At 39.4% G+C, this 12,042-nt stretch overlaps 1 protein-coding gene across 7 annotated transcripts in view; it reads right to left on the reverse strand.

Annotated features, from left to right (window-relative positions):
• The window catches only part of DIP2C (disco interacting protein 2 homolog C), a 307,254-nt gene that overhangs the window by 62,537 nt on the left and 232,675 nt on the right, over window positions 1-12,042 (reverse strand). For all 7 annotated transcript variants that reach the window (XM_064388801.1, XM_064388720.1, XM_064388405.1 and 4 more), the window contains 4 exons: window positions 8,227-8,366; window positions 6,522-6,658; window positions 4,123-4,331; window positions 3,217-3,331 (listed from right to left, as the gene is read on the reverse strand). In XM_064388801.1, the coding sequence (XP_064244871.1) occupies window positions 3,217-3,331; window positions 4,123-4,331; window positions 6,522-6,658; window positions 8,227-8,366 (601 nt within the window). The remainder of the gene's footprint in view (window positions 1-3,216; window positions 3,332-4,122; window positions 4,332-6,521; window positions 6,659-8,226; window positions 8,367-12,042) is intronic.

The raw sequence follows: 12,042 nt of genomic DNA on the forward strand, positions 1-12,042 counted from the left end.
CTGATTACTCCTACAGACTAAGCAATGCTTCACTTTTGGCTTCTGTTTGCTCCAGTTCTTATTTATTTGACTGCAAAGTCACATAAGAAAAAATAATAAAATGGTGACTCATTTAAAAGCATTGGTATTTTAGCAGTAGTAGCTCTCACAGCAGAATTGGAAGCCCTTGCTGCTGGTCTACAGACACCACCCAAAAGATCAGCAATAGTGAAATACTTATGGCAGCCAACACAAGTCTCATGTTTCTGGCAGAAACTACCGTAACCCACTAATCATAATGTTATTTGTAGGTTCTGAAAAGCAGTGATAAATCATGGGATCCTCACCTGACATCAGCCTGAAGGAAAACCATCACAAGGCAAGCAACCATTTTTACTCAAAGATAAAACTCTGTGGCTCCAAGAGGTGGTGAATGGGAAGCAATACCCAGCTGTGGTAGGATAAGGAGTGCATGCAATGATTCCCCAGCAACTTCTGAACTGTCTCTGAGAGATACATCTGCTACACAATGCCACATAAATCTCATGAGTCATTCAAATCTGTCACCTTTCACACCTTCAAGTTGGGCACATTTCTGAAGCACGGAATGACTTTGTCACAAGGATGACAACTGGTGAACTGAGCCTTAAAATTTTGAGGGAGAAGAGTACCAGTCAATTTTAATACTGCTGGCATTTATGGGTCTTGATGAGATGGCTTGGTTTTTGAAATGACTATGTCTAGCCAGAATCAAACAATATCTCTGTCCCTCTCTTTCATTGTGAAAATGGGCAAGATAAACCCAAATTTGTGGAGAGTCCAGACTGCTGTGTTGTTTGAGCTGAGAAAACATCTTGTTCTGACACAATTCTCTGGGTAAACACTCTCCAGTGCTGCAGTAGATCTCCTGGTTTTACCTAGCCCTGTCAAGTCCTGGAACTGGTAAAACCAACATCCAGTGTGCCATACAGGAACCACAACCATGCCTGAAAGGTCAGATCAGTCTGCAGCAGATGAGTATCTAGGATCTGACTGAACTGCTGGGTGATCTGGGATCTTCACCCTTCTGCTCTCAAGAAACTCCATCCCCAGCCTGACACTCCCTCCCAGCCATCCCTCTGCTGAAGGGCACAGATGCAGTCCAGCACAGTCCCACAGGTATAGCAGCTCTGCCATCCTTCAGCTCCCTGCCAAGGGGCAGGATGGGTCAGGAGAGTCAGAATATGTGCAAACCACTGGAAAAACTGGTTCTGCAAATCGAGACAGCTCAACTGCAGGGAAGAGACAGCAAGGCACAGCAGAAGCAGGCAGGGCAGGGCAGGGCTGGCACAGGGCAGCACTCAGAGTGTCAGACAACTCACAAATAGCATTAAAATCAAGTACAAATTTGCTAGAGTTTGTTGCCATGGACTTCACTGAGAGTCATGACACGGGCTGTAATATTGTTATGTTGTGCCTCACTAGCAGATGATTCAGATACAGCTGGTTACGACTTCCTGACATCTGCCATTAAAACTCTGATTGGGAAGAGGCACAAAACATCCCACATGTTCCTGGCTTCTGTCCTTCATCTCTGCTCTCAGCTGTGGTGGAAACAGAAACTTCTTGTTCACATAGTGGTGCATGCCAGAGTTGCAGGCTTCACACGTGGGTGACGAAAGCAGCCACACGTGTGTCCTTTGATACATGGCCTGCTATTCTCAGACACTGCTAGGACTTGATCAGACTCAGAATAACAGGGCTGACTCTTGGCAGGAGTACTGGGACACAGGATTCCTGCAGCTTTCAGTGCAGAACTCTACTGGCTATGATTGTGTGAGACATTAGGTCTGTAAAAGTCACAAAGATGCTTTGCTGACAAAACAGGACAAGTGTTAAGTCCAGAGTTTCAACCCCTTTAGGAGCCTCCTACTTGACAAAAGTGTGGGCAACCCAAAGCCTCTTCTTCTACAAGAGCTGCCCTAGGTGCTACTAGGTGTTTCAAAAGCCTTCTCTGTGATGGTAAGCTAGAGGTTCTATCTTTTCTTGGTATTAATTTAGATCTACTGTGAATATTAGATGCCTCTAACTGCATGAAATATAGCTGACTTTTGAATCAAGAGTGCAGATGAACCTGTCATGAGATGGATGAAAGCTTATTTGTTCAGTTTCTTGAAGGACACAGTGGATAGATTCCCTTTCTTATTCAGTAAAATGCAATGATGAATAAAAACATCTCTGAATCGTGTGGGATTTTTTTCTCTGGCTCTTAAGTAAAGCAAAAAATATGCCTGCAATATATTTACTGAGAAGGGTCCTTGCAGAAGGCCAGGAAGGAAGGCAGGAAAAAGAAGTTAAAGTAACAGGAGATCAACTGTAGACAGAGTTAGACAGAGTTGAGACCACTTCACAAGGTATCAACCAACAGACTTAATCTGACTACATCTCCATTAAATCTATTGCTGTTGAGTCTGAATTGGATTAACCACTGAGATGGAAGATGACCCTATCTAAAGTATTTAACATTTTTGTGTGTGGACATTAGACTTGAAAAAAACCCTGAGTATAGTATTGATATTGCCAGACTGCTGGAATGGATTCTTTGGAAGAGGGATCCCTCTGAAAAGATAACCCCACTGTAGACACCTAGATCTGAGCTAACCAATTACTTTCCTTCATTTCAGTGGAGAGAAATTGGGATTTTTAGGCCAAGTTTCACCCAGTTTATTTTAGCTATCAACAGGGTAAACTAGAAACACATAATTCTCTCTCACATGTCAAAGAAAATAAATCTGGATGAGGCCAACTCTGTACCCATGCTTATAACTGTGAGCAGTTAAGAGACTCTGGCAGCTTTTGACAGTTAGAGTATATAATGCATTCATTCATTCATTCATTCATTCATTCATTCATTCATTCATTCCCTTTTGAAAATAAAGAATGACTATATCCTTGTAAACCATATGCTACTCTCTCATTGCTATTATTTACTTCAATTCATTCCTGTTTTCTTATAGCATTTTGATTAGGGAAAGGATCACTCTCTGGGTGTGTACAGCCCAGACAGGAACTGTCACTCAGAAGAATCTCATTTTGTGCTCATTAAGAGCAAGTGAAACTCCAGGTGGATTCACAATTACTCAAAGACAAATGTCAGTTACCTTAGGGATCTGAAAAATCAATAAAAAGAATATAAAGTAAGAAAAAAAATAGCTTATACATTAGAGTATAAGAGCATTAGTACATATAGAGCGTTACCTGAAGAACTCGACTCATCCACTGAAAACTGTCCTCTTCTGTGGAGTCTGGCCTTTGCTCAGCAACAATAACTATCCTTTCATCGTGCAGCACACTGACAGAAAACACTGCTATTCTATAGGAGGAGAGAAGAGCATTTAGTGCCAGGACAGAGGGAAAAATCTGACTTCTGCATCAACCTTCTACAACTCTGATTTCTTTACTTACTAGTTAGACTCCAATTATTAATATATTTATGGGGAAAAGGCTAAAAGAACAGTTTTAAATAAGTTTCTGGAGTCAAAACAGCAGGCTTTGTTCTACAGTCATGTATATACAAGAATGTCAGAGCAGGATTGAGAAGTGAACATTCTTGGAATAAGAAAAGCAGTACATTTGGGTCACACCAAGGTTGTTGCTAAGATGTTATGTAACAGCCAGCATAAGCACCTTCCTTGGCCCCATCTTAGAAGATGGTAATTGCAACATCATTTTGTGAGAGGCCTGACATGTGATGGAGTGTGAGCACGTGCTATTGCACGAGGCTCTTCAGAAGTTTTGGATGTCTCCTTCTCAGTTCTAGCACATGAGGAAGGTCACACAAAGAACCACTTTCACATTCAAAAACGTCAGTGTAAGGCATATTGGAATTTCAGTGCACACAGAAAGGCTCCTGTTGGGCCAACACCCTCGGAATTAACCAGCTGTTCAACTGGAAATTTCAGTTTCAAGACCTTAGTATCCAAATTCTTCCTCAACATTGCCTTGGGCTTCCCTCAGCAGTCTCCTGGTTCAGGCAATATGAACAGACTGGAAGGAAACTACAATACACATCAGGCATTGCTTTCTGAAAGCATCTGGATCATTTACACTTCATGTAAGCCAAATAAAGATTTCCATGTAATATAAAGAAAGAAAGGATCAAACCTCCCCCTGTAGACAAATTTCATGGGTTCCACAGCCAGTGCTGTTGCTACAATGTCATCAGCATTATGTCTTCTTCCACTGACAACCATCAAACCATCCATCTTGCCAATAACAAAAACCAGTCCACCTGGTCCTATAAAGCCTAGAAGTCCAGTCCTTATGAAAGGATATTCGGTGATAGGGCCACCAGAACTGGTCATGGGAAACACCTGCAAAACAGAAACATGGGTCTTCAGTTCTGTACACAGAGATCAGGCTGCAAAGTATTTCAGCTATTTTTTCTGAGATGGCTACTCTGAATCAAAGTAAACAGGTCACTGGTGATGCTCTTTATCCTTCACTGACCATAAAGGGAGTGTCAGGAAAGTCCTACAATCATGTGTACCTGAGTTCCAGCAAATTCAATCCCACTCTCTTCACAATACATATTTTCTGTAACTGTGAGCCTGTAAATCATTTATGACTTAAAAAAAAATACAAATCTACATCTTCAGTATTAAATAAAAACTCATGCTGAGCAGACTGCCAACCCGAGGAGCTGTGTATATGTTAACTGAGAGCATAACTCATTAACATTTCAGTAGAGGTTTTTTTCAGTACCTCATGCCCATTTCCAGCACAATATAAGAAATAGGCAGGCTAGAAGTGAAGCTATTTTAAGGTACAGCACATTAATGATTCTTTCAGCTGACCACATTTTTATTTAAGGTCAATTAAGTTTTCAGAATACTAGTGATAATGTCTCCTGTAGCACATCAGGAAGTGAAAATACTGAAAATACTGAAAGCCCTACAGAGCACTTCTCTAAATGTCTGAACACCAGACATGTGTGACTTCCACAGACAGATTCCTATGGCTTTTTCTACCCTAATTAGCACGGTGTTATCCTTTTGGCACGTGAGCTGCTCTGAGCTGCATTCTGACACAACCACACTGTCCTGCAGTTATTCCTTTAAACTTAAATAGTCTAAAGGCAAAAAGACAATGGCAAGTAGAACACCTTGCCTATATAGTGTTCTTGAAGGCTCATCTGAAAAGAAAGGTCAAATTCTGCTGCCAGATGCCCATGGATGACTCTTTTTGAACAGATTTAATGCTTATACATCCTTGGCCATAATTCATTTCAGGAGTACAAAACTCTTTGACACTCTAATACCTGCAACATGAATTAAGCAGTAAAACAGAATAGAGATCCATTTTGAGAGAACACTTAAAATCATGTTTAACTTTAAAATAGAGTGGTCCTGCTCACTCAATGGCAGTTTATTTGCTTAGCTTTGAGAATAAGTCTAAATCAGTCTAAATATGCTGTTAAATGGATGACAGTTATGAATTATGAATGATATCATAATTACAGCAAGTACTACAAAATGAACAGAAGTACCTTTCTACCCTGAAGTATGCAAAATCCAGGATTATCACCCACACTGGCTATTGCCAATTGTATTTGCAGCATAAAAATCAGCTATCAACAAATTTCAGATCACAATAGCATAATAGGATTCCTGACTTCAGCTGTGGGATGTAGAATTATATCTACTTGTCTCCATTAATTATATAATGTGCAGTGTTTACAACATTCAGCTCTGCATTTTGCAGGAGATATTACTCACATTAGTCTATTAAAAGTGGTAACAACGGAGAGTTTTTAAGGAAAACCTAAACGTATTAGTGTTGATTTCTGCCATAAACATTAAGCAATAAAGAATTGTAGCTTTAAAAAAAAAATTTCACTTTTTCTCTAATTTCTTCAGCCTTACACACAGTCTTCAGCAGAAGTTAATGATAACAAGAGCAGGTACTACAGAGCTATCAATACAGCTGTGTGCTCTGGAGTCAGAAAACAGATTCCTAAAAGCCAAAAGGCTTTCACCTAATGCAATTCAAACAAAAGCAGATGGGAACTAATGGGGAAAAGGTTTCTCTGCTCTTCAGATATATCTCTTGAAGACTACATCTGTCAGGATTCTGTATAAATAGGAGCCTTAATGCTGGAAGTGCTGTGGAAATATTGAAAAGTGCTTTCTAGAGATACCAAGCAGCTTTTTTACTGTTTGCAATAATCAAATTCTGCACATAGACTTGTACAATATCACTTTTTGAACTTGGTCTTTTTTACTCCTTTCCTTCTGATTTTTTTCAGCTCCTGGTATCTTATTTGAGCATTGAAGTAAAAGCTCTTCAGAGCCAAAACTAAACTCACATAAAGATCTACTATTGCACTTAATGAAATGGGCTTCAGTGCAGATCATCTGGCTAGAATATAGGTCCTAACCCACAAGCATTGATTAATATTGCTATTCTTACAGTGTTAATATCAATACTTCATGTCAAATATTACCTTGAAACAGAAAAAATTCAAAAGGAAGGATTTTGTATTGCACTTTTTGTCAACTTACCTCAAAAGTATTTTTGGTCATGCCCGAGAGTCCATAATATGATGTACCCGTTGCAATAGCACATACACAAAGTTCTCCTATCTCATCTGTTTTACAGAGCTGAGGAATTCCATCTGGCTTCACTGAACACATTATAGCTAGAGGGAGAAGAAAGAAATTCAAAAAAATATTATAAAATGAACCACAGAATAACATAAGTGCTGTGGGAAAGACATCATGGTGGAGATGACACAAACAAATGAATTACATGTAGACTAATGTCTAACAATCAGTTTTTTGAACATTACAATGCTCAACATTATCAAGTGATTTTCTATTATGAATGATATTTATACAAAGAATGCAAGGATCTTTATGTAAACTCAGTCTGTACATTGCAACCAATACCTACTTGCCTTGCTCTCTGAAACTGCAGTTCATCTGTAATATTGCTGTGAAATATGATTGTGTTCCCAGCTTTGCATACCGAAAACCAGATCTGCCTCAGTCAGTGCAAAATGAAATAGCCTAACGGAGCCCTTGATAATTACTGCACTGCGAGGGAGGCAGACAACCAGGAAATCCACCTTTCAGAAAGTAGCAAATAACACCATATGAAAGACCAAGATATTCCAGCAGACTAATAGGGTTGTTTCACTGAGAATCTATCAGAGCTCAGACTCCCTCTGTCTGGTCTTACCAGCCTGCAGAGACAGCAGGAGCTAAACAGGAGGGATTAGAAAGCACTGGTCTGAGAAAAAAGTACTATTTTATGTCAGCCATTTGAACAAGAATCAGGAATGCTGCTTTAGCTATCATCTCTGGAGTTGGAGTACAGCATTGGTAGATTTTGTAATTGCAAAGAGGATATGATGATCAGGGAAAGTAGAAAGGAATCAACATATAATTTAACTACAAAAGTACAAAATCTTTCACTCAGAGAATAAACCTTCATTAAATTTATCAGAACATAACATGAAGAGCAAGATGGCACATCTCTTATAATATCTTGTATGAAAACTATTAAACAGCAAACAATTGTATCTTCCTTTATTTTAAGTTGTTCAACTGAAATTTTGTAAGATGCATCATTATGTTTTATTGCTTTGGTCCATAACAGGCATTCTCTTACAAAAAAATACAGTGTTAGCCTTTTCTAGTGTCCATAGCATCTTATTTAAAATGTAGTTGCCTTAAGGAAAGTGTTATCTTCCTCTTCAGAAGCACTGGTTGCAGTTGAATTTATCAACATGAACTTTTCAGTCATACCTCTTCTGTCTAGTAGCTGGGTGATAGCACAAGTCCTTTGGAAAAACATTCTGCAAGCTTTCAGATAGCAATTTTATTGATCCTTAGCATAGGCTATGAAAATTTTCCCTACTGAAACATTTTGTCTTGCTTGGACTTATGGATATTTATAGCCACAGTACTTTAACTTCCTTATTTTCTCTACCAACATCTCACAGCTTAGGAACAGATGTGGTGGCAGGTTATTTAATACATGTTGCTAATGCAAGCACAGATAGACTGAGGTAAATGCAGACAAGAAATCTTGGGATTTCCAAACCATGAAGTTTTGTAAGGTAATGCTTTTGGACTAAAATGTTTTCAAGGAGCTTGTGGTCCAAAGCTTGTAGTCCAGCAACAAAGTACGCTGAGCTGCAACTTTCTACTGCCAATTACTTAAATTGATGGATCATAATAAGTTTCAAAGGAAGTTCCTCACCTCCTGGCATCACTAAGCCAACATCCTGGACAGTCAGGACAGACAGCTTTTCTTCAGAGTCCACTCGGATCACGCCGTAGGTGAGCCCATGCATGGACAGAACTCCTCTCCCTGGTGGCTGGTTGCTGTCATCTGTTGGCCTACAAACAGGGGTTAGAGCATCAGTGCACCATCAGGCAGGTGTAAACACTTACTTGTGCTTAATGGACTACTATTGCACATACTCCTCTCTTTCAAGAGTTTAAAATTGCTCCTTCCTGCCTCCCCTGTTAGGCCAAATAAAATCCTGTTTTGCAGTCATTTCTGAATAATTACATTTTTTATTAAACACCCACCCAAATATATGGGGCTGCTGAGATGCAAGTAACCCCTAACATTTACCCAAACCAGCCTGTATTTGATTTTCAGAAGAATTTATAAAGATTGCCTTACCACTCAAGTAAAGAGCTGTTACCTAATTTTAAAAATACTGAAAGATGGTAGAGACGATGTGGAAGGAAACTGTAAATAACTTGTCAAGTAAATAACTTGATAAATTCTATATGTTATCCATTTTGATGCAACCTGGCATAGATTTACTGTCTAGTATCTGTGGAAGACACAAGGACTTTACCATCTTCATTTTAGTGCATATAATTGAATCCTTCCTATTCTAATTTACCACACGAAAATGAAAACAAATTATGCCTTTATCAGGCATGGTCAAAACATAGTGGATGCAGCCTCTTGGTAACGCCTCAGTTTGCTCAGATTCATTGCTGTAAAATTCCACAGCATCAGCACAAGATGCCTGTCAGATTGTTTGAGTATAAAACCACCTGCTGCACCAGTGGATACAACTATACCTATGGAGAGCGTGGCTTGAGCAAATGAGTGTTGACGTATGCAAGTTACCAAGGCAGGGGAATGTGTCAGAGCTTTTCAAGTCTGGAAGGACTCTCGCACTGTCCTGCATTTTAAATGCAAATCTGGAAGGTGACATGGTGCTGATTGAGTTCAGATTATGCATCCATGAAGAGCAGACTCCAGCTCTTTTCAGGATGGATAAAACAACCAATATTTAGTTCACAATTCTGCGTTTTTTGCAAATACTCCATCATGACACAACTATTTTTTAACAGATAATGTACTTTGATGTGACATTTCTCCTCTACTGTGCTTGAAATACTAGATGGGCCTCAGCCAGTCCTGCTCATGTAAGCCTTGCCCTGATGGGCTCTATAAATTTCAATTAATAGGTTTTATGAGTCATATTTCTCAAGTGACATTGTCAACAAAGAAGGATGTGATCATGCTTGAAATTGCATTAGAGCATAACAAATGGCACTAGTAAACAAGCACCTGTGATAAATAACACTCCCACCATGTAAAAGGAACTTCAGTGACATTATTGATCAACTTTCTCTCATCCCTGCTCCCCAAAACACACATTTTGTGCTCATGAGAAGAAAGGTCTCCTGCAGGCTTCTCACAGACTTCCAGAAGCAGAAGCCATCTGGACTTTCATCACATCCATTTTCTTGCACTACTTATCACACAAAGCATTTTGAGAGCAGCTCCTCCTACCATTTACAGATAATACAATCTATTTGACCACTACTTTTTTGCCATCCATTTAAAAGGGAAAAAATCCTGTCCTTAAAACTTTTGCATTCCCTTAAGCAAGTGGGCTCAGACTTATATGCAGTAAACCAAAGGGGAATAACATGAATTATTTGCATGACACATCCCTTTGAATATTAGATTTTGTGATTCAGCACTCAGGCTGAAATACCTCTAGCCTGTTACTGTCTTTTTCTAAACTATAAGGTTATTTCAACCAAGAGCTGGTTTTGTTACTCCTTCTTGTAGGAAGTTCAGTAAAAATACACCATAGATTTTGAAAGAGTCAGAGCATTAACAGGGAGCTCTCTGGATTTCTGCTCTGCAGGGAGTCATTTTAATGCATACTTCAGCAGTAACTCTTTGGAAATTGTATGATAATGACTTTACTGTCAGTGGAGATGGCTTGAACAAAATGAAAAATACTACATCTCCCAAGTTCATCTAGCATTATCCTACCATTAAACAGAGCTCAAATAAAAGGAGATGTGTTCTGTAACACTCACTGCAGTAAGAACTGCTCTGTAATTACACAGTCACGCTGAAGATAAAATGCCTATTTTTTTATTTTGAATTATCCACAATGCTATGTGCTAATAATTTTTCTTTTTTAAGGTCTCAGCACTAGTTAATTTGGAAATGAATTTTTAATGCTTCAGAGAGCTACAGGCACAGAGCTTATGTCTAGAAGGGGCACACCAGTCATGTCATTATGAAGTTCTCCCACTTCCTAACCTGTGATTTGTGCCAAATTTTCCAGGGTTGGCCCAGGCAATTAAAAACCTGCTCAGTGCTCAGCACAAGAGACGTCTGCTGCCCATTCACTTCCTCTCTGAACTTACAGGCAAGAGTTTATTCCAAGGGAGCAAAGGCCTGCACAGCCAATGGCAGGGAAATCCATCTAAGGGAAAGACACTTGGTACTCATACAAAGCAGGCAGGTGGAGCTGAATGAAGGGCTCTCTGAAATCCTGTAGTTCACAGAAAGACAACTAACCTGGGCAGGGTAAGTCTCTGATGGATTGCTTTCAGATGTTCCAAACTAATAATGAGGTGGTTGAAAATCAACCACACTCTTGGCCTCATGTCCTTCCTCCTGTAAATGTTCTGTTGGAAAGCTAATTGAAAATCTAGTTAAATTTCACTTGGACGGTGTATTTAGGAATTTGTGGCAGGAAGTATTTTACTTAATGCTATTTTAGTGCTTTACACGTTTATATTGCATGTTCTAACGTGAAACAATTATAATTGCCTGCAGAAACACGAACTGCAGAAACAAAGTGCTTACTGTTCAATGCACAATTTTTGGAAAGCTCTGCCAAAACAGACAATACTCACACCATTGGCTGTGTGCTACAGCCTTCCTGACAGGATACCACTGCTAGAGTAAAGTCTTGGGAGAGGTTGAGGGTGCTGGGGGCTCAGCCTGGAGGAAAGGAGACTCAGAGGGGATCTTATCACTTCCTAAGTGATAAGGAAGGCTGTGGCCTGGAAGGAGGCTGTAGCCAGGTGGGTCTTTTCTCCCAAGTAACAAGTGACTGAACAAGAAGAAATGGCCTCAAACTGTGCCAGGGGAGCTTTAGTTTGGATATTAGGAAAAGTTTCTTCACCCAAAGGGTCATGAAGCATTGGAACAGGCTGCCCAGGGAAGAGGCTGAGACACCATCCTTGGGTATTTAAAAGACGTGTGGAAGTGGCACTCCACAGTTTAGTGAAGGCTTTGCAGTGCTGGATTAATGGTTGGATTCAATGATCTTAAAGGTCTTTTCCAACCTGAGCAACACTGTGATTGTATATACATAACACTTAACAGTTCTAGTAGCATTTAGCAGTTTTAGTAGAATTTATCTATTTTATTTCTAGTCACAAATCCCTCAGACTCAAAGATCATTTCCAGATGATTACTGAAAATCTGTGAATGGTTAAAAAGTGCCTGTCAGCCAAAAGCAGCCTGCAGAAGGTCCTAATTCTCTCCAAACAGGGTCCTTAAGAATATGGCTTTCCTCAATGGCAATTCCACTTAATCCTCTCATTTTAATTAATTTTATGCTTATGGTGGCATTTTTACATTTTTATTTACAGAATTTCCTTTTGCATTTCAACTTATCTAATTTAGAATGAGATAAAATTACAGCAATGGGAGCCATAATGCATTCTGAAGTTAAATCATTACTCTAAAAATTCTTGTATGTCTTTCTTGGACATGAACAAATTG

This window comes from Passer domesticus, chromosome 1 (genome assembly GCF_036417665.1).
Source record: "Passer domesticus isolate bPasDom1 chromosome 1, bPasDom1.hap1, whole genome shotgun sequence".
NCBI classification, from domain to species: Eukaryota; Metazoa; Chordata; class Aves; order Passeriformes; family Passeridae; genus Passer; species Passer domesticus.